Raw genomic sequence first — 27569 nt, 5'->3', positions numbered from 1 at the left:
GTAATCAGGTGAACAGGTAGACAGGATACTACAGTAATCAGGTGAACAGGTAGACAGGATACTACAGTAATCAGGTGAACAGGTAGACAGGATACTACAGTAATCAGGTGAACAGGTAGACAGGATACTACAGTAATCAGGTGAACAGGTAGACAGGATACTACAGTAATCAGGTGAACAGGTAGACAGGATACTACAGTAATCAGGTGAACAGGTAGACAGGATACGACAGTAATCAGGTGAACAGGTAGACAGGATACTACAGTAATCAGGTGAACAGGTAGACAGGATACTACAGTAATCAGGTGAACAGGTAGACAGGATACTACAGTAATCAGGTGAACAGGTAGACAGGATACTACAGTAATCAGGTGAACAGGTAGACAGGATACTACAGTAATCAGGTGAACAGGTAGACAGGATACTACAGTAATCAGGTGAACAGGTAGACAGGATACTACAGTAATCAGGTGAACAGGTAGACAGGATACTACAGTAATCAGGTGAACAGGTAGACAGGATACTACAGTAATCAGGTGAACAGGTAGACAGGATACTACAGTAATCAGGTGAACAGGTAGACAGGATACTACAGTAATCAGGTGAACAGGTAGACAGGATACTACAGTAATCAGGTGAACAGGTAGACAGGATACTACAGTAATCAGGTGAACAGGTAGACAGGATACTACAGTAATCAGGTGAACAGGTAGACAGGATACTACAGTAATCAGGTGAACAGGTAGACAGGATACTACAGTAATCAGGTGAACAGGTAGACAGGATACTACAGTAATCAGGTGAACAGGTAGACAGGATACTACAGTAATCAGGTGAACAGGTAGACAGGATACTACAGTAATCAGGTGAACAGGTAGACAGGATACTACAGTAATCAGGTGAACAGGTAGACAGGATACTACAGTAATCAGGTGAACAGGTAGACAGGATACTACAGTAATCAGGTGAACAGGTAGACAGGATACTACAGTAATCAGGTGAACAGGTAGACAGGATACTACAGTAATCAGGTGAACAGGTAGACAGGATACTACAGTAATCAGGTGAACAGGTAGACAGGATACTACAGTAATCAGGTGAACAGGTAGACAGGATACTACAGTAATCAGGTGAACAGGTAGACAGGATACTACAGTAATCAGGTGAACAGGTAGACAGGATACTACAGTAATCAGGTGAACAGGTAGACAGGATACTACAGTAATCAGGTGAACAGGTAGACAGGATACTACAGTAATCAGGTGAACAGGTAGACAGGATACTACAGTAATCAGGTGAACAGGTAGACAGGATACTACAGTAATCAGGTGAACAGGTAGACAGGATACGACAGTAATCAGGTGAACAGGTAGACAGGATACTACAGTAATCAGGTGAACCAGGTAGACAGGATACTATAGTAATCAGGTGAACAGGTAGATAGGATACGACAGTAATCAGGTGAACAGGTAGACAGGATACTACAGTAATCAGGTGAACCAGGTAGACAGGATACTACAGTAATCAGGTGAACAGGTAGACAGGATACTACAGTAATCAGGTGAACAGGTAGACAGGATACTACAGTAATCAGGTGAACAGGTAGACAGGATACTACAGTAATCAGGTGAACAGGTAGACAGGATACTACAGTAATCAGGTGAACAGGTAGACAGGATACTACAGTAATCAGGTGAACAGGTAGACAGGATACGACAGTAATCAGGGGAACAGGTAGACAGGATACTACAGTAATCAGGTGAACAGGTAGACAGGATACTACAGTAATCAGATGAACCAGGTAGACAGGATACTACAGTAATCAGGAGAACAGGTAGACAGGATACTACAGTAATCAGGTGAACAGGTAGACAGGATACTACAGTAATCAGGTGAACAGGTAGACAGGATACTACAGTAATCAGGTGAACCAGGTAGACAGGATACTACAGTAATCAGGTGAACAGGTAGACAGGATACTACAGTAATCAGGTAAACAGGTAGACAGGATACTACAGTAATCAGGTGAACCAGGTAGACAGGATACTACAGTAATCAGGTGAACCAGGTAGACAGGATACGACAGTAATCAGGTGAACAGGTAGACAGGATACTACAGTAATCAGGTGAACAGGTAGACAGGATACTACAGTAATCAGGTGAACAGGTAGACAGGATACTACAGTAATCAGGTGAACAGGTAGACAGGATACTACAGTAATCAGGTGAACCAGGTAGACAGGATACTACAGTAATCAGGTGAACAGGTAGACAGGATACGACAGTAATCAGGTAAACAGGTAGACAGGATACTACAGTAATCAGGTGAACCAGGTAGACAGGATACTACAGTAATCAGGTGAACAGGTAGACAGGATACTACAGTAATCAGGTGAACCAGGTAGACAGGATACTACAGTAATCAGGTGAACAGGTAGACAGGATACTACAGTAATCAGGTGAACAGGTAGACAGGATACGACAGTAATCAGGTGAACAGGTAGACAGGATACGACAGTAATCAGGTGAACAGGTAGACAGGATACTACAGTAATCAGGTGAACAGGTAGACAGGATACGACAGTAATCAGGTGAACAGGTAGACAGGAATACGACAGAAATCAGGTGAACAGGTAGACAGGATACTACAGTAATCAGGTGAACAGGTAGACAGGATACTACAGTAATCAGGTGAACAGGTAGACAGGATACTACAGTAATCAGGTGAACCAGGTAGACAGGATACGACAGTAATCAGGTGAACAGATAGACAGGATACTACAGTAATCAGGTGAACAGGTAGACAGGATACTACAGTAATCAGGTGAACCAGGTAGACAGGATACTACAGTAATCAGGTGAACAGGTAGACAGGATACTACAGTAATCAGGTGAACAGGTAGACAGGATACTACAGTAATCAGGTGAACAGGTAGACAGGATACTACAGTAATCAGGTGAACAGGTAGACAGGATACTACAGTAATCAGGTGAACAGGTAGACAGGATACTACAGTAATCAGGTGAACAGGTAGACAGGATACTACAGTAATCAGGTGAACAGATAGACAGGATACTACAGTAATCAGGTGAACAGGTAGACAGGATACTACAGTAATCAGGTGAACAGGTAGACAGGATACTACAGTAATCAGGTGAACAGGTAGACAGGATACTACAGTAATCAGGTGAACAGGTAGACAGGATACTACAGTAATCAGGTGAACAGGTAGACAGGATACGACAGTAATCAGGTGAACAGGTAGACAGGATACTACAGTAATCAGGTGAACAGGTAGACAGGATACGACAGTAATCAGGTGAACAGGTAGACAGGATACTACAGTAATCAGGTGAACAGGTAGAGGGGATACTACAGTAATCAGGTGAACAGGTAGACAGGATACTACAGTAATCAGGTGAACAGGTAGACAGGATACTACAGTAATCAGGTGAACAGGTAGACAGGATACTACAGTAATCAGGTGAACAGATAGACAGGATACTACAGTAATCAGGTGAACAGGTAGACAGGATACTACAGTAATCAGGTGAACAGGTAGACAGGATACTATAGTAATCAGGTGAACCAGGTAGACAGGATACTACAGTAATCAGGTGAACAGGTAGACAGGATACTACAGTAATCAGGTGAACAGGTAGACAGGATACTACAGTAATCAGGTGAACAGGTAGACAGGATACTACAGTAATCAGGTGAACAGGTAGACAGGATACTACAGTAATGAGGTGAACAGGTAGACAGGATACTACAGTAATCAGGTGAACAGGTAGACAGGATACGACAGTAATCAGGGGAACAGGTAGACAGGATACGACAGTAATCAGGTGAACAGGTAGACAGGATACTACAGTAATCAGGTGAACCAGGTAGACAGGATACTACAGTAATCAGGAGAACAGGTAGACAGGATACTACAGTAATCAGGTGAACAGGTAGACAGGATACTACAGTAATCAGGTGAACAGGTAGACAGGATACTACAGTAATCAGGTGAACAGGTAGACAGGATACTACAGTAATCAGGTGAACAGGTAGACAGGATACTACAGTAATCAGGTGAACAGGTAGACAGGATACTACAGTAATCAGGTGAACAGGTAGACAGGATACTACAGTAATCAGGTGAACCAGGTAGACAGGATACTACAGTAATCAGGTGAACAGGTAGACAGGATACGACAGTAATCAGGTAAACAGGTAGACAGGATACTACAGTAATCAGGTGAACCAGGTAGACAGGATACTACAGTAATCAGGTGAACAGGTAGACAGGATACTACAGTAATCAGGTGAACAGGTAGACAGGATACTACAGTAATCAGGTGAACCAGGTAGACAGGATACTACAGTAATCAGGTGAACAGGTAGACAGGATACGACAGTAATCAGGTAAACAGGTAGACAGGATACTACAGTAATCAGGTGAACAGGTAGACAGGATACGACAGTAATCAGGTGAACAGGTAGACAGGATACGACAGTAATCAGGTGAACAGGTAGACAGGATACTACAGTAATCAGGTGAACAGGTAGACAGGATACTACAGTAATCAGGTGAACCAGGTAGACAGGATACTACAGTAATCAGGTGAACAGGTAGACAGGATACGACAGTAATCAGGTAAACAGGTAGACAGGATACTACAGTAATCAGGTGAACCAGGTAGACAGGATACTACAGTAATCAGGTGAACAGGTAGACAGGATACTACAGTAATCAGGTGAACAGGTAGACAGGATACTACAGTAATCAGGTGAACCAGGTAGACAGGATACTACAGTAATCAGGTGAACAGGTAGACAGGATACGACAGTAATCAGGTAAACAGGTAGACAGGATACTACAGTAATCAGGTGAACCAGGTAGACAGGATACTACAGTAATCAGGTGAACCAGGTAGACAGGATACGACAGTAATCAGGTGAACAGGTAGACAGGATACTACAGTAATCAGGTGAACAGGTAGACAGGATACTACAGTAATCAGGTGAACAGGTAGACAGGATACTACAGTAATCAGGTGAACAGGTAGACAGGATACTACAGTAATCAGGTGAACAGGTAGACAGGATACTACAGTAATCAGGTGAACAGGTAGACAGGATACGACAGTAATCAGGTGAACAGGTAGACAGGATACGACAGTAATCAGGTAAACAGGTAGACAGGATACTACAGTAATCAGGTGAACCAGGTAGACAGGATACTACAGTAATCAGGTGAACAGGTAGACAGGATACTACAGTAATCAGGTGAACCAGGTAGACAGGATACTACAGTAATCAGGTGAACAGGTAGACAGGATACTACAGTAATCAGGTGAACAGGTAGACAGGATACTACAGTAATCAGGTGAACAGGTAGACAGGATACGACAGTAATCAGGTGAACAGGTAGACAGGATACGACAGTAATCAGGTGAACAGGTAGACAGGATACGACAGTAATCAGGTGAACAGGTAGACAGGATACGACAGTAATCAGGTGAACAGGTAGACAGGATACTACAGTAATCAGGTGAACCAGGTAGACAGGATACTACAGTAATCAGGTGAACAGGTAGACAGGATACTACAGTAATCAGGTGAACCAGGTAGACAGGATACGACAGTAATCAGGTGAACAGATAGACAGGATACTACAGTAATCAGGTGAACAGGTAGACAGGATACTACAGTAATCAGGTGAACCAGGTAGACAGGATACTACAGTAATCAGGTGAACAGGTAGACAGGATACTACAGTAATCAGGTGAACAGGTAGACAGGATACTACAGTAATCAGGTGAACAGGTAGACAGGATACTACAGTAATCAGGTGAACAGGTAGACAGGATACTACAGTAATCAGGTGAACAGGTAGACAGGATACTACAGTAATCAGGTGAACAGGTAGACAGGATACTACAGTAATCAGGTGAACAGATAGACAGGATACTACAGTAATCAGGTGAACAGGTAGACAGGATACTACAGTAATCAGGTGAACAGGTAGACAGGATACTACAGTAATCAGGTGAACAGGTAGACAGGATACTACAGTAATCAGGTGAACAGGTAGACAGGATACTACAGTAATCAGGTGAACAGGTAGACAGGATACTACAGTAATCAGGTAAACAGGTAGATAGGATACGACAGTAATCAGGTGAACAGGTAGACAGGATACTACAGTAATCAGGTGAACAGGTAGACAGGATACTACAGTAATCAGGGGAACAGGTAGAGGGGATACTACAGTAATCAGGTGAACAGGTAGACAGGATACTACAGTAATCAGGTGAACCAGGTAGACAGGATACTACAGTAATCAGGTGAACAGGTAGACAGGATACTACAGTAATCAGGTGAACAGGTAGACAGGATACTACAGTAATCAGGTGAACAGGTAGACAGGATACTACAGTAATCAGGTGAACAGGTAGACAGGATACTATAGTAATCAGGTGAACAGGTAGACAGGATACTACAGTAATCAGGTGAACAGGTAGACAGGATACTACAGTAATCAGGTGAACAGGTAGACAGGATACTACAGTAATCAGGTGAACAGGTAGACAGGATACTACAGTAATCAGGTGAACCAGGTAGACAGGATACTACAGTAATCAGGTGAACAGATAGACAGGATACTACAGTAATCAGGTGAACAGGTAGACAGGATACTACAGTAATCAGGTGAACAGGTAGACAGGATACGACAGTAATCAGGTGAACAGGTAGACAGGATACTACAGTAATCAGGTGAACAGGTAGACAGGATACTATAATCAGGTGAACAGGTAGACAGGATACTACAGTAATCAGGTGAACAGGTAGACAGGATACTACAGTAATCAGGTGAACAGGTAGACAGGATACTACAGTAATCAGGTGAACAGGTAGACAGGATACTACAGTAATCAGGTGAACAGGTAGACAGGATACTACAGTAATCAGGTGAACAGGTAGACAGGATACTACAGTAATCAGGTGAACAGGTAGACAGGATACTACAGTAACAGTAATCAGGTGAACAGGTAGACAGGATACTACAGTAATCAGGTGAACAGGTAGACAGGATACTACAGTAATCAGGTGAACAGGTAGACAGGATACTACAGTAATCAGGTGAACAGGTAGACAGGATACTACAGTAATCAGGTGAACAGGTAGACAGGATACTACAGTAATCAGGTGAACAGGTAGACAGGATACTACAGTAATCAGGTGAACAGGTAGACAGGATACTACAGTAATCAGGTGAACAGGTAGACAGGATACTACAGTAATCAGGTGAACAGGTAGACAGGATACAGTAATCAGGTGAACTAGACAGGATACTACAGTAATCAGGTGAACAGGTAGACAGGATACTACAGTAATCAGGTGAACAGGTAGACAGGATACGACAGTAATCAGGTGAACAGGTAGACAGGATACTACAGTAATCAGGGGAACAGGTAGACAGGATACTACAGTAATCAGGTGAACAGATAGACAGGATACTACAGTAATCAGGTGAACAGGTAGACAGGATACTACAGTAATCAGGTGAACAGGTAGACAGGATACTACAGTAATCAGGTGAACAGGTAGACAGGATACTACAGTAATCAGGTGAACCAGGTAGACAGGATACGACAGTAATCAGGATACCATTGTGGTGGCTACCGATCCCTTTAATTCGCTCTGTTGATACTACCTCCAACCAAAAATCTGATATAGTTTCTGTGTTCTGACACACACACACCAACACACACCAAGCTGCACACCATCAGACACACATCTACACAGTTATCAGTCTGTTGTTGTGCTTGTATGAAGCAGCTGACAAGGAAAACTGAACAATTGTTCATCAACCACTGATGACTCTATGTGGTAAATTGTAATTTTCTGATTGCCATTGAAATAGTATGTATCGGGAATTAGACCTCCAAGGGGAACTTAATACATTACAGGACCCACTCTGAACACCATTAATACCTGTGGTTACAATAATGACTCATGTTATTACTGACACTAAGCGCCGCACAAATGGAGAAATTGGTGTCTGATATATTTCAATGAGGTGATGAAGTTGATTAATGTTGACAGGCTTCCCCTTTCCTTTCTCTTTCAGGAATCTTCTAGATAAAGACACATTCTCCAAATCTGACCCATGTGAGTCAATTTTCCATCTGCTTCCTCCCCTCTCTACCTTCCTCCCTCTCTACCTACCTTCCCTCTCTACCTACCTCCCCTCTCTACCTACCTCCCCTCGCTACCTTCCTCCCCTCTCTTACCTTCCTCCCTCTCTACCTACCTTCCCTCTCTACCTACCTCCCCTCTCTACCTTCCTCCCTCTCTACCTTCCTCCCTCTCTACCTTCCTCCCTATGTCTGTTCGTCTGTCGATCGGTCCATCAACCGGTCTGTCCATCTGTCCGCCCGTCCGTCTCTCCTTCTGCCCGTCCTTTCGTCTGACGTCTGTCCATCCATCGGTTCCTCATTCCCTCGCTCTTTCTTCTTGAGTGACAGTTGATTTGAGGAGTAGTTGTTAGCTTTGCCTTTAGCCCCAGTCTGATGTTTATATTGATCTGCTGTCTTGAATCTGCCAGCATCAATATCTATCTGCCTTTCTCTGATTGTATTTCTGCCCTCTCTGTCTGTCTCTCTCTCTCTCTCTTTCCTTCTCCCTCTCTCTCTCTTTCCTTCTCCCTCTCTCTGTCTCTCTGTCTCTCTCTCTCTCTCTCTCTCTCTTTCCTTCTCCCTGTCTCTCTCTGTCTCTCTCTCTCTCTCTCTCTCTCTCTCTCTCTCTCTCTCTCTCTCTCTCTCTCTCTCTCTCTCTCTCTCTCTCTCCCTCTCTCTTTCCTTCTTCCTCTCCCTGTCTCTCTCTCTCCCTCGCCCTCTCGCTCGCTCTCTCTCTCCCTCTCTCTCTCGCTGTCTCTCCCTGTCTCTCTCGCTGTCTCTCCCTCTCTCTCTCTCTCTCCCTCCCTTTCTCTCTCTCGCAGTGTGTGTGCTCTATACCCAAGGAGTGGAGACCAAGCAGTGGAGAGAGGTGAGAGGAGAACAAATACACAAACACACACATACAAACACACACACACCCTATAGGCTTCTAAGTCCAATTACACCCCTGCTGTGTGTATTGACTGTTTGAAGGAAATAGCTTCTCTTAATGTTTTTTCCATTCTTTTCAAATACCACTTCATTTAACCCACTGCTGACATTTAAAAGTTGAAAGTTATGAAAGTTGTGGAATAATGGTAGACTCTTATTCATAACACCAGCAGACTCAGCCTGATGTTTAGAAAAAGACACCGTCATTAAGAACCCATCTGTGTGCCTGTGTGTGTGTGTGTGTGTGTGTGTGTGTGTGTGTGTGTGTGTGTGTGTGTGTGTGTGTGTGTGTGTGTGTGTGTGTGTGTGTGTGTGTGTGTGTGTGTGTGTGTGTGTGTGTGTGTGTGTGTGTGTGTGTGTGTGTGTGTGTGGTGTGCGGGGGAGGGAAGTTAATTCAGAGTTGGGTTGTGGAGGTCTGATAAGCTTGACCTCGTTTTGTCTGATTTGCTGTCTGTGACATCATAGTTATGAGTTGTAAACTCCCCATCCAGGTCCTGTGTCAGTGTGTCACCATTCCCTGTGTCAGTGTGTCACCATTCCCTGTGTCAGTGTGTCACCATTCCCTGTGTCAGTGTGTCACCATTCCCTGTGTCAGTGTGTCACCATTCCCTGTGTCAGTGTGTCACCATTCCCTGTGTCAGTGTGTCGCCATTCCCTGTGTCAGTGTGTCACCATTCCCTGTGTCAGTGTGTCACCATTCCCTGTGTCAGTGTGTCACCATTCCCTGTGTCAGTGTGTCACCATTCCCTGTGTCAGTGTGTCGCCATTCCCTGTGTCAGTGTATCACCATTCCCTGTGTCAGTGTGTCACCATTCCCTGTGTCAGTGTGTCACCATTCCCTGTGTCAGTGTATCACCATTCCATGTGTCAGTGTGTCACCATTCCCTGTGTCAGTGTGTTACCATTTCCTGTGTCAGTGTGTTACCATTCCCTGTGTCAGTGTGTTGCCATTCCCTGTGTCAGTGTATCACCATTCCCTGTGTCAGTGTGTTACCATTTCCTGTGTCAGTGTGTTACCATTCCCTGTGTCAGTGTATCACCATTCCCTGTGTCAGTGTATCACCATTCCATGTGTCAGTGTGTCACCATTCCCTGTGTCAGTGTGTTACCATTCCCTGTGTCAGTGTGTTACCATTCCATGTGTCAGTGTATCACCATTCCCTGTGTCAGTGTGTCACCATTCCCTGTGTCAGTGTGTCACCATTCCCTGTGTCAGTGTGTTACCATTCCCTGTGTCAGTGTGTCACCATTCCCTGTGTCAGTGTGTCACCATTCCCTGTGTCAGTGTGTTACCATTCCCTGTGTCAGTGTGTCACAATTCCCTGTGTCAGTGTGTTACCATTCCCTGTGTCAGTGTGTCACCATTCCCTGTGTCAGTGTGTAACATTTCCTGTGTAAGTGTTTTACCATTGCGTGTGTCAGTGTGTTACCATTCCCTGTGTCAGTGTGTTACCATTCCCTGTGTCAGTGTGTTACCATTCCCTGTGTCAGTGTGTCACCATTCCCTGTGTCAGTGTGTCACCATTCTCTGTGTCAGTGTGTTACCATTCCCTGTGTCAGTGTGTTACCATTCCCTGTGTCAGTGTGTTGCCATTCCCTGTGTCAGTGTGTTACCATTCCCTGTGTCAGTGTGTTACCATTCCCTGTGTCAGTGTGTCACCATTCCCTGTGTCAGTGTTTTACCATTGCGTGTGTCAGTGTGTTACCATTCCCTGTGTCAGTGTGTTACCATTCCCTGTGTCAGTGTATCACAATTCCCTGTGTCAGTGTGTTACCATTCCCTGTGTCAGTGTGTCACAATTCCCTGTGTCAGTGTGTCGCCATTCCCTGTGTCCGTGTGTTACCATTCCCTGTGTCAGTGTATCACCATTCCCTGTGTCAGTGTATCACCATTCCATGTGTCAGTGTGTCACCATTCCCTGTGTCAGTGTGTTACCATTTCCTGTGTCAGTGTGTTACCATTCCCTGTGTCAGTGTATCACCATTCCATGTGTCAGTGTGTCACCATTCCCTGTGTCAGTGTGTTACCATTCCCTGTGTCAGTGTGTTACCATTCCCTGTGTCAGTGTATCACCATTCCCTGTGTCAGTGTGTCACCATTCCCTGTGTCAGTGTGTCACCATTCCCTGTGTCAGTGTGTTACCATTCCCTGTGTCAGTGTGTCACCATTCCCTGTGTCAGTGTGTCACCATTCCCTGTGTCAGTGTGTTACCATTCCCTGTGTCAGTGTGTTACCATTCCCTGTGTCAGTATGTCACCATTCCCTGTGTCAGTGTGTAACATTTCCTGTGTAAGTGTTTTACCATTGCGTGTGTCAGTGTGTTACCATTCCCTGTGTCAGTGTGTCACCATTCCCTGTGTCAGTGTGTTACCATTCCCTGTGTCATTGTGTTACCATTCCCTGTGTCAGTGTGTTGCCATTCCCTGTGTCAGTGTGTTACCATTCCCCGTGTCAGTGTGTTGCCATTCCCTGTGTCAGTGTGTTACCATTCCCTGTGTCAGTGTGTTACCATTCCCTGTGTCAGTGTGTCACCATTCCCTGTGTCAGTGTGTTACCATTCCCTGTGTCAGTTTGTCACCATTCCCTGTGTCAGTGTGTTACCATTCCCTGTGTCAGTGTGTCACCATTCCCATAGTTGCCTATGTAATCAACGTTCCTCAATGTTCTGAAGTTGGGAGTCTGTTCAGACAGGCCTGAGAACTCCTGAGCATCTTAGCAGAAAGGACTTAGTCTCAGTACAATGATTCCATCACTATTCTATCTGTTATTACTCTACAACCCAGTGTCTCTGAAACAGATCTGTCCAGGCGGAAGTGAGGGAGGGAGAGGTAGATGACTAGAAAGAGAAAAAGAAAGAGAGAAGGAGAGAGAAAGATGAAATTGAGACGGAACAACAGTGACAGGAGAAAAGCTATGACACACATCCAAATGCCAAAATGATCAACAGCCTCTTCCATCTGCTGAACAGAATAACAACAATAAAGCCCTGACTGATGGCCTGACATGGACTCTGCCTCCACAGACTGTCAGGCTGGGCCAACTATTGAGCATCATACAGTAACAAAAAGGACTCAGAACACTGATCACGAGCTCTATTGCTGCAATCAGTCTATTAACACCCAGAACTCTACCCTGTTATACTGTCACAACCCAGAACTCTACCCTGTTATACTGTCACAACCCAGAACTCTACCCTGTTATACTGTCACAACCCAGAACTCTACCCTGTTATACTGTCACAACCCAGATCTCTACCCTGTTATACTGTCACAACCCAGAACTCTACCCTGTTATACTGTCACAACCCAGATCTCTACCCTGTTATACTGTCACAACCCAGATCTCAACCCTGTTATACTGTCACAACCCAGAACTCTACCCTGTTATACTGTCACAACCCAGAACTCTACCCTGTTATACTGTCACAACCCAGACCTCTACCATGTTATACTGTCAACCCAGATCTCTACCCTGTTATACTGTCACAACCCAGAACTCTACCCTGTTATACTGTCACAACCCAGAACTCTACCCTGTTATACTGTCACAACCCAGAACTCTACCCTGTTATACTGTCACAACCCAGAACTCTACCCTGTTATACTGTCACAACCCAGAACTCTACCCTGTTATACTGTCACAACCCAGAACTCTATCCTGTCATAGTATCACAACCCAGATCTCTACCCTGTTATACTGTCACAACCCAGAACTCTACCCTGTTATACTGTCACAACCCATATCTCTACCCTGTTATACTGTCACAACCCAGAACTCTACCCTGTTATACTGTCACAACCCAGATCTCTACCCAGTTATACTGTCACAACCCAGAACTCTACCCTGTTATACTGTCACAACCCAGAACTCTACCCTGTTATACTGTCACAACCCAGAACTCTACCCTGTTATACTGTCACAACCCAGAACTCTACCCTGTTATACTGTCACAACCCAGAACTCTACCCTGTTATACTGTCACAACCCAGAACTCTATCCTGTTATACTGTCACAACCCAGAACTCTACCCTGTTATACTGTCACAACCCAGAACTCTACCCTGTTATACTGTCACAACCCAGAACTCTACCCTGTTATACTGTCACAACCCAGAACTCTACCCTGTTATACTGTCACAACCCAGAACTCTACCCTGTTATACTGTCACAACCCAGACCTCTACCCTGTTATACTGTCACAACCCAGACCTCTACCCTGTTATACTGTCACAACCCAGACCTCTACCCTGTTATACTGTCACAACCCAGAACTCTACCCTGTTATACTGTCACAACCCAGAACTCTACCCTGTTATACTGTCACAACCCAGAACTCTACCCTGTTATACTGTCACAACCCAGAACTCTACCCTGTTATACTGTTATACTCACAACCCAGAACTCTACCCTGTTATACTGTCACAACCCAGAACTCTACCCTGTTATACTGTCACAACCCAGACCTCTACCCTGTTATACTGTCACAACCCAGACCTCTACCCTGTTATACTGTCACAACCCAGACCTCTACCCTGTTATACTGTCACAACCCAGACCTCTACCCTGTTATACTGTCACAACCCAGACCTCTACCCTGTTATACTGTCACAACCCAGAACTCTACCCTGTTATACTGTCACAACCCAGAACTCTACCCTGTTATACTGTCACAACCCAGAACTCTACCCTGTTATACTGTCACAACCCAGACCTCTACCCTGTTATACTGTCACAACCCAGACCTCTACCCTGTTATACTGTCACAACCCAGACCTCTACCCTGTTATACTGTCACAACCCAGACCTCTACCCTGTTATACTGTCACAACCCAGACCTCTACCCTGTTATACTGTCACAACCCAGACCTCTACCCTGTTATACTGTCACAACCCAGAACTCTACCCTGTTATACTGTCACAACCCTGTTATAGACCTCTACCCTGTTATACTGTCACAACCCAGAACTCTAACCTGTTATACTGTCACAACCCAGACCTCTACCCTGTTATACTGTCACAACCCAGACCTCTACCCTGTTATACTGTCACAACCCAGAACTCTACCCTGTTATACTGTCACAACCCAGACCTCTACCCTGTTATTCTGTCACAACCCAGACCTCTACCCTGTTATACTGTCACAACCCAGAACTCTAACCTGTTATACTGTCACAACCCAGAACTCTACCCTGTTATACTGTCACAACCCAGAACTCTACCCTGTTATACTATCCCATTGTGTCTGTCCCCGGTTCATGAAATGTGTTAATTAAAGGCAAGGCATTTTCCAGATCCTGCAACAACAAAAACTCCCCATATGTGGGAATTCTATAAGTGCCACTGCTCAACTTTATGCCACTACGCAAATGCGATTATAGAGATAGTCATGGAGTCTTTTTGTGGGCACTAACTCCGCCATGGCTCGTTGGTCAAAGCCTATGGGGAAATTAGTGGAGTTTTTGGATAAACGCTGAAAAGAAGGTCTGTGGTGAACACAGGCTTAGGATATCTGATACATTTTGTTCTATTTTGTGAATCTTTTAGCATTTCTGTAATCGGAAAAAGAGCATGAAGCACATAAGGCTTCATAATTCATAAAGATCGTGTGAACAGACTGATACTTCATAGTTCATGAAGGTTGTGTGAACAGACTGATACTTCATAGTTCATAAAGGTTGTGTGAACAGACTGATACTTCATAGTTCATAAAGATTGTGTGAACAGACTGATACTTCATAGTTCATAAAGATCGCGTGAACAGACTGATACTTCATAGTTCATAAAGGTTGTGTGAACAGACTAATACTTCATAGATCATAAAGATCGTGTGAACAGACTGATACTTCATAGTTCATAAAGGTTGTGTGAACAGACTGATACTTCATAGTTCATAAAGGTTGTGTGAACAGACTGATTCTTCATAATTCATAAAGGTTGTGTGAACAGACTGATACTTCATAGTTCATAAAGATTCTGTGAACAGACTGATACTTCATAGTTCATAAAGGTTGTGTGAACAGACTGATACTTCATAGTTCATAAAGATTGTGTGAACAGACTGATACTTCATAGTTCATAAAGATCGTGTGAACAGACTGATACTTCATAGTTCATAAAGGTTGTGTGAACAGACTGATACTTCATAGTTCATAAAGATCCTGTGAACAGACTGATACTTCATAGTTCATACAGATCGTGTGAACAGACTGATACTTCATAGTTCATAAAGGTTGTGTGAACAGACTGATACTTCATAGTTCATAAAGGTTGTGTGAACAGACTGATACTTCATAGTTCATAAAGATCCTGTGAACAGACTGATACTTCATAGTTCATAAAGATCGTGTGAACAGACTGATACTTCATAGTTCATAAAGGTCGTGTGAACAGACTGATTCTTCAGAATTCATAAAGATCGTGTGAACAGACTGATACTTCATAGTTCATAAAGATCGTGTGAACAGACTGATACTTCATAGTTCATAAAGATCGTGTGAACAGACTGATACTTCAGAGTTCATAAAGGTCGTGTGAACAGACTGATACTTCATAGTTCATAAAGATCGTGTGAACCGACTGATACTTCATAGTTCATAAAGATCATGTGAACAGACTGATACTTCATAGTTCATAAAGATTGTGTGAACAGACTGATACTTCATAGTTCATATAGGTTGTGTGAACAGACTTATTCTTCATAATTCATAAAGGTTGTGTGAACAGACTGATACTTCATAGTTCATAAAGATCGTGTGAACAGACTGATACTTCATAGTTCATAAAGATCCTGTGAACAGACTGATACTTCATAGTTCATAAAGATCCTGTGAACAGACTGATACATCATAGTTCATAAAGATCCTGTGAACAGACTGATACTTCAGAGTTCATAAAGGTCGTGTGAACAGACTGATTCTTCAGAATTCATAAAGATCGTGTGAACAGACTGATACTTCATAGTTCATAAAGATCGTGTGAACAGACTGATACTTCATAGTTCATAAAGGTTGTGTGAACAGACTGATACTTCATAGTTCATAAAGTTCATGTGAACAGACTGATACTTCATAGTTCATAAAGATCATCTGAACAGACTGATACTTCATAGTTCATAAAGATCCTGTGAACAGACTGATACTTCATAGTTCATAAAGATCCTGTGATCAGACTGATACTTCAGAATTCTTAAAGGTCGTGTGAACAGACTGATTCTTCATAATTCATAAAGGTTGTGTGAACAGACTGATACTTCATAATTCATAAAGATTGTGTGAACAGACTGATACTTCATAGTTCATAAAGATCGTGTGAACAGACTGATACTTCATAGTTCATAAAGATCGTGTGAACAGACTGATACTTCATAGTTCATAAAGATCGTGTGAACAGACTGATACTTCGTAGTTCATAAAGAACGTGTGAACAGACTGATACTTCATAGTTCATAAAGATCCTGTGAACAGACTGATACTTCATAGTTCATAAAGATCCTGTGAACAGACTGATACTTCATAGTTCATAAAGGTTGTGTGAACAGACTGATACTTCATAGTTCATAAAGGTTGTGTGAACAGACTGATACTTCATAGTTCATAAAGATCCTGTGAACAGACTGATACTTCATAGTTCATAAAGGTCGTGTGAACAGACTGATACTTCATAATTCATAAAGGTCGTGTGAACCGACTGATTCTTCAGAATTCATAAAGGTCGTGTGAACAGACTGATACTTCATAGTTCATAAAGATCGTGTGAACAGACTGATACTTCATAGTTCATAAAGATCGTGAACAGACTGATACTTCAGAGTTCATAAAGGTCGTGTGAACAGACTGATACTTCATAGTTCATAAAGATCGTGTGAACCGACTGATACTTCATAGTTCATAAAGATCATGTGAACAGACTGATACTTCATAGTTCATAAAGATTGTGTGAACAGACTGATACTTCATAGTTCATACAGATCGTGTGAACAGACTGATACTTCATAGTTCATAAAGGTTGTGTGAACAGACTGATACTTCATAGTTCATAAAGGTTGTGTGAACAGACTGATACTTCATAGTTCATAAAGATCCTGTGATCAGACTGATACTTCATAGTTCATAAAGATCCTGTTAACAGACTGATACTTCAGAATTCATAAAGGTCGTGTGAACAGACTGATTCTTCAGAATTCATAAAGATCGTGTGAACAGACTGATACTTCATAGTTCATAAAGATCGTGTGAACAGACTGATACTTCATAGTTCATAAAGGTTGTGTGAACAGACTGATACTTCATAGTTCATAAAGATCCTGTGAACAGACTGATACTTCATAGTTCATAAAGGTTGTGTGAACAGACTGATACTTCATAGTTCATAAAGGTCGTGTGAACAGACTGATACTTCATAGTTCATAAAGGTTGTGTGAACAGACTGATACTTCATTGTTCATGAAGGTTGTGTGAACAGACTGATTCTTCAGAATTCATAAAGATTGTGTGAACAGACTGATTCTTCAGAATTCATAAAGATTGTGTGAACAGACTGATACTTCATAGTTCATAAAGATCGTGTGAACAGACTGATACTTCATAGTTCATAAAGATTGTGTGAACAGACTGATACTTCATAGTTCATAAAGGTTGTGTGAACAGACTGATACTTCATAGTTCATAAAGATCGTGTGAACAGACTGATACTTCATAGTTCATAAAGATCGTGTGAACAGACTGATACTTCATAGTTCATAAAGATCGTGTGAACAGACTGATACTTCATAGTTCATAAAGATCGTGTGAACAGACTGATACTTCATAGTTCATAAAGGTTATGTGAACAGACTGATACTTCATAGTTCATAAAGGTTGTGTGAACAGACTGATTCTTCATAGTTCATAAAGATTGTGTGAACAGACTGATACATCATAGTTCATAAAGGTTGTGTGAACAGACTGATACTTCATAGTTCATAAAGATCGTGTGAACAGACTGATACTTCATAGTTCATAAAGATCGTGTGAACAGACTGATACTTCATAGTTCATAAAGATCGTGTGAACAGACTGATACTTCATAGTTCATAAAGATCGTGTGAACAGACTGATACTTCATAGTTCATAAAGATCATGTGAACAGACTGATACTTCATAGTTCATAAAGATCCTGTGAACAGACTGATACTTCATAGTTCATAAAGGTTGTGTGAACAGACTGATACTTCATAGTTCATAAAGGTTGTGTGAACAGACTGATACTTCATAGTTCATAAAGATCCTGTGAACAGACTGATACTTCAGAGTTCATAAAGGTCGTGTGAACAGACTGATTCTTCATAGTTCATAAAGGTCGTGTGAACCGACTGATTCTTCAGAATTCATAAAGATCGTGTGAACAGACTGATACTTCATAGTTCATAAAGATCGTGTGAACAGACTGATACTTCATAGTTCATAAAGATCGTGTGAACAGACTGATACTTCAGAGTTCATAAAGGTCGTGTGAACAGACTGATACTTCATAGTTCATAAAGATCGTGTGAACCGACTGATACTTCATAGTTCATAAAGATCATGTGAACAGACTGATACTTCATAGTTCATAAAGATTGTGTGAACAGACTGATACTTCATAGTTCATAAAGGTTGTGTGAACAGACTTATTCTTCATAATTCATAAAGGTTGTGTGAACAGACTGATACTTCATAGTTCATAAAGATCGTGTGAACAGACTGATACTTCATAGTTCATAAAGATCCTGTGAACAGACTGATACTTCATAGTTCATAAAGATCCTGTGAACAGACTGATACTTCAGAGTTCATAAAGGTCGTGTGAACAGACTGATTCTTCAGAATTCATAAAGATCGTGTGAACAGACTGATACTTCATAGTTCATAAAGATCGTGTGAACAGACTGATACTTCATAGTTCATAAAGATCGTGTGAACAGACTGATACTTCATAGTTCATAAAGATCCTGTGAACAGACTGATACTTCATAGTTCATAAAGGTTGTGTGAACAGACTGATACTTCATAGTTCATAAAGATCCTGTGAACAGACTGATACTTCATAGTTCATAAAGGTTGTGTGAACAGACTGATACTTCATTGTTCATGAAGGTTGTGTGAACAGACTGATTCTTCAGAATTCATAAAGATTGTGTGAACAGACTGATTCTTCAGAATTCATAAAGATTGTGTGAACAGACTGATACTTCATAGTTCATAAAGATCGTGTGAACAGACTGATACTTCATAGTTCATAAAGATCATGTGAACAGACTGATACTTCATAGTTCATAAAGATCGTGTGAACAGACTGATACTTCATAGTTCATAAAGATCGTGTGAACAGATTGATACTTCATAGTTCATAAAGATCGTGTGAACAGACTGATACTTCGTAGTTCATAAAGAACGTGTGAACAGACTGATACTTCATAGTTCATAAAGATCCTGTGAACAGACTGATACTTCATAGTTCATAAAGATCCTGTGAACAGACTGATACTTCATAGTTCATAAAGGTTGTGTGAACAGACTGATACTTCATAGTTCATAAAGGTTGTGTGAACAGACTGATACTTCATAGTTCATAAAGATCCTGTGAACAGACTGATACTTCAGAGTTCATAAAGGTCGTGTGAACAGACTGATTCTTCATAGTTCATAAAGGTCGTGTGAACCGACTGATTCTTCAGAATTCATAAAGATCGTGTGAACAGACTGATACTTCATAGTTCATAAAGATCGTGTGAACAGACTGATACTTCATAGTTCATAAAGATCGTGTGAACAGACTGATACTTCAGAGTTCATAAAGGTCGTGTGAACAGACTGATACTTCATAGTTCATAAAGATCGTGTGAACCGACTGATACTTCATAGTTCATAAAGATCATGTGAACAGACTGATACTTCATAGTTCATAAAGATTGTGTGAACAGACTGATACTTCATAGTTCATATAGGTTGTGTGAACAGACTTATTCTTCATAATTCATAAAGGTTGTGTGAACAGACTGATACTTCATAGTTCATAAAGATCGTGTGAACAGACTGATACTTCATAGTTCATAAAGATCCTGTGAACAGACTGATACTTCATAGTTCATAAAGATCCTGTGAACAGACTGATACATCATAGTTCATAAAGATCCTGTGAACAGACTGATACTTCAGAGTTCATAAAGGTCGTGTGAACAGACTGATTCTTCAGAATTCATAAAGATCGTGTGAACAGACTGATACTTCATAGTTCATAAAGATCGTGTGAACAGACTGATACTTCATAGTTCATAAAGATCGTGTGAACAGACTGATACTTCATAGTTCATAAAGATCCTGTGAACAGACTGATACTTCATAGTTCATAAAGATCCTGTGAACAGACTGATACATCATAGTTCATAAAGATCCTGTGAACAGATTGATACTTCATAGTTCATAAAGGTCGTGTGAACCGACTGATTCTTCAGAATTCAGAAAGATCGTGTGAACAGACTGATACTTCATAGTTCATAAAGATCGTGTGAACAGACTGATACTTCATAGTTCATAAAGGTTGTGTGAACAGACTGATACTTCATAGTTCATAAAGATCGTGTGAACAGACTGATACTTCATAGTTCATAAAGATCGCGTGAACAGGCTGATACTTCATAGTTCATAAAGATCCTGTGAACAGACTGATACTTCATAGTTCATAAAGATCCTGTGAAAAGACTGATACTTCAGAATTCATAAAGGTCGTGTGAACAGACTGATTCTTCAGAATTCATAAAGATTGTGTGAACAGACTGATACTTCATAGTTCATAAAGGTTGTGTGAACAGACTGATACTTCATAGTTCATAGAGATCGTGTGAACAGAATGATACTTCATAGTTCATAAAGGTTGTGTGAACAGACTGATACTTCATTGTTAATAAAGGTTGTGTGAACAGACTGATTATTCATAGTTCATAAAGATCGTGTGAACAGACTGATACTTCATAGTTCATAAAGATCGTGTGAACAGACTGATACTTCATAGTTCATAAAGTTTGTGTGAACAGACTGATACTTCATAGTTCATAAAGATCGTGTGAACAGACTGATACTTCATAGTTCATAAAGATCGTGTGAACAGACTGATACTTCAGAGTTCATAAAGGTGGTGTGAACAGACTGATACTTCATAGTTCATAAAGATCGTGTGAACCGACTGATACTTCATAGTTCATAAAGATCGTGTGAACAGACTGATACTTCATATTTCATAAAGATTGTGTGAACAGACTGATACTTCATAGTTCATATAGGTTGTGTGAACAGACTTATTCTTCATAATTCATAAAGGTTGTGTGAACAGACTGATACTTCATAGTTCATAAAGATCGTGTGAACAGACTAATACTTCATAGTTCATAAAGATCGTGTGAACAGACTGATACTTCATAGTTCATAAAGATCGTGTGAACAGACTGATACTTCATAGTTCATAAAGATCCTGTGAACAGACTGATACATCATAGTTCATAAAGATCCTGTGAACAGACTGATACTTCAGAGTTCATAAAGGTCGTGTGAACAGACTGATTCTTCAGAATTCATAAAGATCGTGTGAACAGACTGATACTTCATACTTCATAAAGATCGTGTGAACAGACTGATACTTCATAGTTCATAAAGATCGTGTGAACAGACTGATACTTCATAGTTCATAAAGATCCTGTGAACAGACTGATACTTCATAGTTCATAAAGATCCTGTGAACCGACTGATTCTTCAGAATTCAGAAAGATCGTGTGAACAGACTGATACTTCATAGTTCATAAAGATCGTGTGAACAGACTGATACTTCATAGTTCATAAAGATCGCGTGAACAGCCTGATACTTCATAGTTCATAAAGATCCTGTGAACAGACTGATACTTCATAGTTCATAAAGATCCTGTGAACAGACTGATACTTCATAGTTCATAAAGATCGTGTGAACAGACTGATACTTCAGAATTCATAAAGGTCGTGTGAACAGACTGATTCTTCAGAATTCATAAAGATTGTGTGAACAGACTGATACTTCATAGTTCATAGAGATCGTGTGAACAGACTGATTCTTCAGAATTCATAAAGGTCGTGTGAACAGACTGATACTTCATAGTTCATAAAGGTTGTGTGAACAGACTGATACTTCATAGTTCATAGAGATCGTGTGAACAGAATGATACTTCATAGTTCATAAAGGTTGTGTGACCAGACTGATACTTCATAGTTCATAAAGGTTGTGTGAACTGACTGATTATTCAGAATTCATAAAGATCGTGTGAACAGACTGATACTTCATAGTTCATAAAGGTTGTGTGAACAGACTGATACTTCATAGTTCATAAAGATCGTGTGAACAGAATGATACTTCATAGTTCATAAAGGTTGTGTGAACAGACTGATTCTTCAGAATTCATAAAGATCGTGTGAACAGACTGATTCTTCAGAATTCATAAAGATCGTGTGAACAGACTGATACTTCATAGTTCATAAAGGTTGTGTGAACAGACTGATACTTCATAGTTCATAAAGATCGTGTGAACAGACTGATACTTCATAGTTCATAAAGGTTGCGTGAACAGACTGATACTTCATTATTAATAAAGGTTGTGTGAACCGACTGATTCTTCAGAATTCATAAAGGTCGTGTGAACAGACTGATACTTCATAGTTCATAAAGATTGTGTGAACAGACTGATACTTCATAGTTCATAAAGGTTGTGTGAACAGACTGATACTTCATAGTTCATACAGATCGTGTGAACAGACTGATACTTCATAGTTCATAAAGGTTGTGTGAACAGACTGATACTTCATAGTTCATAAAGGTTGTGTGAACAGACTGATACTTCATAGTTCATAAAGGTCGTGTGAACAGACTGATACTTCATAGTTCATAAAGGTCGTGTGAACCGACTGATTCTTCAGAATTCATAAAGATTGTGTGAACCGACTGATTCTGTATTAACAAAACGTATAAGATCTCCCAAACCTGTGTTAACCTCAGACCTTATTTTCGGTGTTTATCTCAAAACCCTTTTCTTTCCCCATAGGAATTGCTGACGAACCAGAAGTAACTCATTTTGGGGTCTTAGGACTACAAACTGGTCTTAAGACTACAGACTGGTTATAGGACTACAAACTGGTCTTAAGACTACAAACTGGTTATAGGACTACAAACTGGTCTTAAGACTACAAACTGGTTATAGGACTACAAATTGGTTATATGACTACAAACTGGTTATAGGACTACAAGCTGTTTATAGGACTACAAACTGGTTATAGGACTACAAACTGGTTATAGGACTACAAACTGGTTATAGGACTACAAGCTGGTTATAGGACTACAAACTGGTTATAGGACTACAAACTGGTTATAGGACTACAAGCTGGTTATAGGACTACAAACTGGTTATAGGACTACAAGCTGGTTATAGGACTACAAACTGGTTATAGGACTACAAACTGGTTATAGGACTACAAGCTGGTTATAGGACTACAAGCTGGTTATAGGACTACAAGCTGGTTATAGGACTACAAACTGGTTATAGGACTACAAGCTGGTTATAGGACTACAAACTGGTTATAGGACTACAACTGGTTATAGGACTACAAGCTGGTTATAGGACTACAAACTGGTTATAGGACTACAAGCTGGTTATAGGACTACAAACTGGTTATAGGACTACAAACTGGTTATAGGACTACAAACTGGTTATAGGACTACAAACTGGTTATAGGACTACAAACTGGTTATAGGACTACAAACTGGTTATAGGACTACATGCTGGTTATAGGACTACAAACTGGTTATAGGACTACAAGCTGGTTATAGGACTACAAACTGGTTATAGGACTACAAGCTGGTTATAGGACTACAAAGCTGGTTATAGGACTACAAGCTGGTTATAGGACTACAAGCTGGTTATAGGACTACAAGCTGGTTATAGGACTACAAAGCTGGTTATAGGACTACAAGCTGGTTATAGGACTACAAGCTGGTTAAGCTGGTTATAGGACTACAAACAAGACTGGTTATAGGACTACAAACTGGTTATAGGACTACTGGTTATAGGACTACAAACTGGTTATAGGACTACAAGCTGGTTATAGGACTACAAGCTGGTTATAGGACTACAAGCTGGTTATAGGACTACAAGCTATTTATAGGACTACAAGCTATTTATAGGACTACAAGGTGGTTATAGGACTACAAACTGGTTATAGGACTACAAACTGGTTATAGGACTACAAGGTGTGTGTGTGTTTGTTTCACACAATCTTGTCTAACTAACCTGGTGTTTAACCTTTTTAGACTAATCAAGTCAGTTAAGAACAAATTCTTATTTACATTTATTTACAATGACGGTCTACCCCCCGGCCAAACACTCCCTAACCCGGAAGTTTGCAAGTTTAAACCCCGAGCTGAAAAGGTACAAATCTGTCGTTCTGCCCCTGAACAGGCAGTTAACCCACTGTTCCCAGGCCGTCATTGAAAATAAGAGTTTGTTCTTAACTGACTTGCCTCGTTAAATAAAGGTTAAAAAAACAAACATGACCCTAATTCCTAAACCCCTAGAAATACAATTTTTCCTTGTGGGGATTAAGAAAATGTCCCCAGTTGGTCACCGCAAGTGTAGTCCAAAACCCCTTAAGGTCAATGCCCCACATCAATCGAATTAGCATAATACAAAAATCCCCCAAATAATATGTCAGTTTAAGTTGGAAATAGAATAATATTGTTGAAATGGATACGTCTCAATCCACTGCATCTGCCTCAGTATCTCTTCCTCATCTGGGGTGAAAGGTGAGTGAGAGCGGTGTTTGTCAGACCATGAGAGACCCGAAAATCGGTCGTCTCACAAAATCGTCTGTAGTATCCAAACAGTTGATGGTAAGACGACACTCTCACGAACACAACAGTGTTCTCTGTTTTTCTCTACGACCTCCACACTCATCTGAAGTTGGTTCTGCCAACTTGTGTCTGTCGTGTCCGAACCGTTTGGGTTACACACTAATATGACCCCTCTGTGTAAAGATGAGACTCTCACGAACAGGTACATGTTGGTTGCCCACAGGCCTCACAAGACACGCTTGAATCTGTTATTCAAAATCAAACAGCTAAATGATCCTTGGTCTGACCCCTCCTCCTATGATGAACTTATAATGTCGCGGCTGCTACTGTCCTGCTGGAAACCACGTCAGAGACCTGTCGCTCCAGGTTACCAAATCATATCACATTTATTTATAAAGCCCTTCTTACATCAGCTGATGTCACAAAGTGCTGTACAGAAACCCAGGCTAAAACCCCACACAGCAAGCAATGCAGGTGTAGAAGCACCTTGACAATGCAGGTGTAGAAGCACCTTGACAATGCAGGTGTAGAAGCACCTTGACAATGCAGGTGTAGAAGCACCTTGACAATGCAGGTGTAGAAGCACCTTGACAATGCATGACAGGTGTGCAGAAGCACCTTGACAATGCAGGTGTAGAAGCACCTTAACAATGCAGGTGTTGACAATGCAGGTGTAGAAGCACCTTGACAATGCAGGTGTAGAAGCACCTTGACAATGCAGGTGTAGAAGCACCTTGACAATAGAAGCACCTTGACAATGCAGGTGTAGAAGCACCTTGACAATGCAGGTGTAGAGGCACCTTGACAATGCAGGTGTAGAAGCACCTTGACAATGCAGGTGTAGAAGCACCTTGACAATGCAGGTGTAGAAGCACCTTGACAATGCAGGTGAAGCACCTTGACAATGCAGGTGTAGAAGCACCTTGACAATGCAGGTGTAGAAGCACCTTGACAATGCAGGTGTAGAAGGTAGAGGCACCTTCACAATGCAGGTGTAGAAGCACCTTGACAATGCAGGTGTAGAAGCACCTTGACAATGCAGGTGTAGAAGCACCTTGACAATGCAGGTGTAGAAGGCACCTTGACAATGCAGGTGTAGAAGCACCTTAACAATGCAGGTGTAGAGGCACCTTGACAATGCAGGTGTAGAAGCACCTTGACAATGCAGGTGTAGAAGCACCTTGACAATGCAGGTGTAGAAGCATGACAATGCAGGTGTAGAAGCACCTTGACAATGCAGGTGTAGAAGCACCTTGACAATGCAGGTGTAGAAGCACCTTGACAATGCAGGTGTAGAGGCACCTTGACAATGCAGGTGTGACAATGCAGGTGTAGAGGCACCTTGACAATGCAGGTGTAGAAGCACCTTGACAATGCAGGTGTAGAAGCACCTTGACAATGCAGGTGTAGAAGCAGACAATGCAGGTGTAGAGGCACCTTGACAATGCAGGTAGAAGCACCTTGACAATGCATGCACCTTGACAATGCAGGTGTAGAAGTGTAGAAGCACCTTGACAATGCAGGTGTAGAAGCACCTGACAATGCAGGTGTAGACCTTGACAATGCAGGTGTAGAAGCACCTTGACAATGCAGGTGTAGGTGACAATGCAGAAGCACCTTGACAATGCAGGTGTAGAAGCACCTTGACAATGCAGGTGTAGAAGCATGACAATGCAGGTGTAGAAGCACCTTGACAATGCAGGTGTAGAAGCAGACAATGCACCTTGACAATGCAGGTGTAGAAGCACCTTGACAATGCAGGTGTAGAAGCACCTTGACAATGCAGGTGTAGAAGCACCTTGACAATGCAGGTGTAGAAGCACCTTGACAATGCAGGTGTAGAAGCACGCTGGCTAGGAAAAACTCCATTGTGTGTTTCACACTGTTATCAACACCTTAGTATCAGACTTGTTACCTTCAGCATTTCTGATACTCGTCTTCCGTCGTCTCAACCGGTGTTCTGTGCTTCTACCCACCTGTGTAGCCCTTCAAAAGGTGTTACAGGTGTTTTCTTACGCCGTATGTATCAAAGGTCTCAGTGTGCTGATTTAGGATCAGTTCTGACTTTTAGATCACAATGAATAAGATTACATGGTCATGGAGAACCTGATCCTAGATCAGCACTATGACTGAATACTGGTCCTATTAGATTACATGGACAGGGGGACCTGATCCTAGATCAACACTATGACTGAATACTGGTTCTATTAGATTACATGGACAGGGAGAACCTGATCCTAGATCAGCACTCCTCCTCTGAGATGCTTGATACGTAAGGGCCCCAGGTCTCCCTTGGAAAAAAATGGTTTTGTATTGATTGAAAATGCCACCAGGAGTATTTAAAAAGTAATCACACAGAATCACGTAGAATCTCAAATGGCTGAATCAATCACAGTTCAATTGGTATAGAAATGGAGAGATGAATGCCGATGAGGAGGCGTTGTTCACGTTACACAGCCATTCTGGAATTACTTTGTCAAGAGAAAATGGAGCTTCAATTATGTAAAATCAACAGCTATGGATGTTGTAAAAAATACATGTACTTTCCTTCTAAAATGAACAACAATGATCATCATCTGAATAGTTGA

At 41.5% G+C, this 27569-nt stretch overlaps 1 protein-coding gene across 1 annotated transcript in view; it reads left to right on the top strand.

Annotated features, from left to right (window-relative positions):
- LOC127932611 (copine-8-like) overlaps nucleotides 1-27569 on the top strand; it is a 472696-nt gene that overhangs the window by 223763 nt on the left and 221364 nt on the right. Inside the window, exons 3-4 of the mRNA XM_052528628.1 lie at nucleotides 8127-8167; nucleotides 8997-9043. Of these exons, the coding sequence (XP_052384588.1) occupies nucleotides 8127-8167; nucleotides 8997-9043 (88 nt within the window). The remainder of the gene's footprint in view (nucleotides 1-8126; nucleotides 8168-8996; nucleotides 9044-27569) is intronic.

The sequence above is a fragment of the Oncorhynchus keta genome, chromosome 10, assembly GCF_023373465.1.
Source record: "Oncorhynchus keta strain PuntledgeMale-10-30-2019 chromosome 10, Oket_V2, whole genome shotgun sequence".
NCBI classification, from domain to species: Eukaryota; Metazoa; Chordata; class Actinopteri; order Salmoniformes; family Salmonidae; genus Oncorhynchus; species Oncorhynchus keta.
This window is presented reverse-complemented; position numbering and strand designations above follow the sequence as displayed.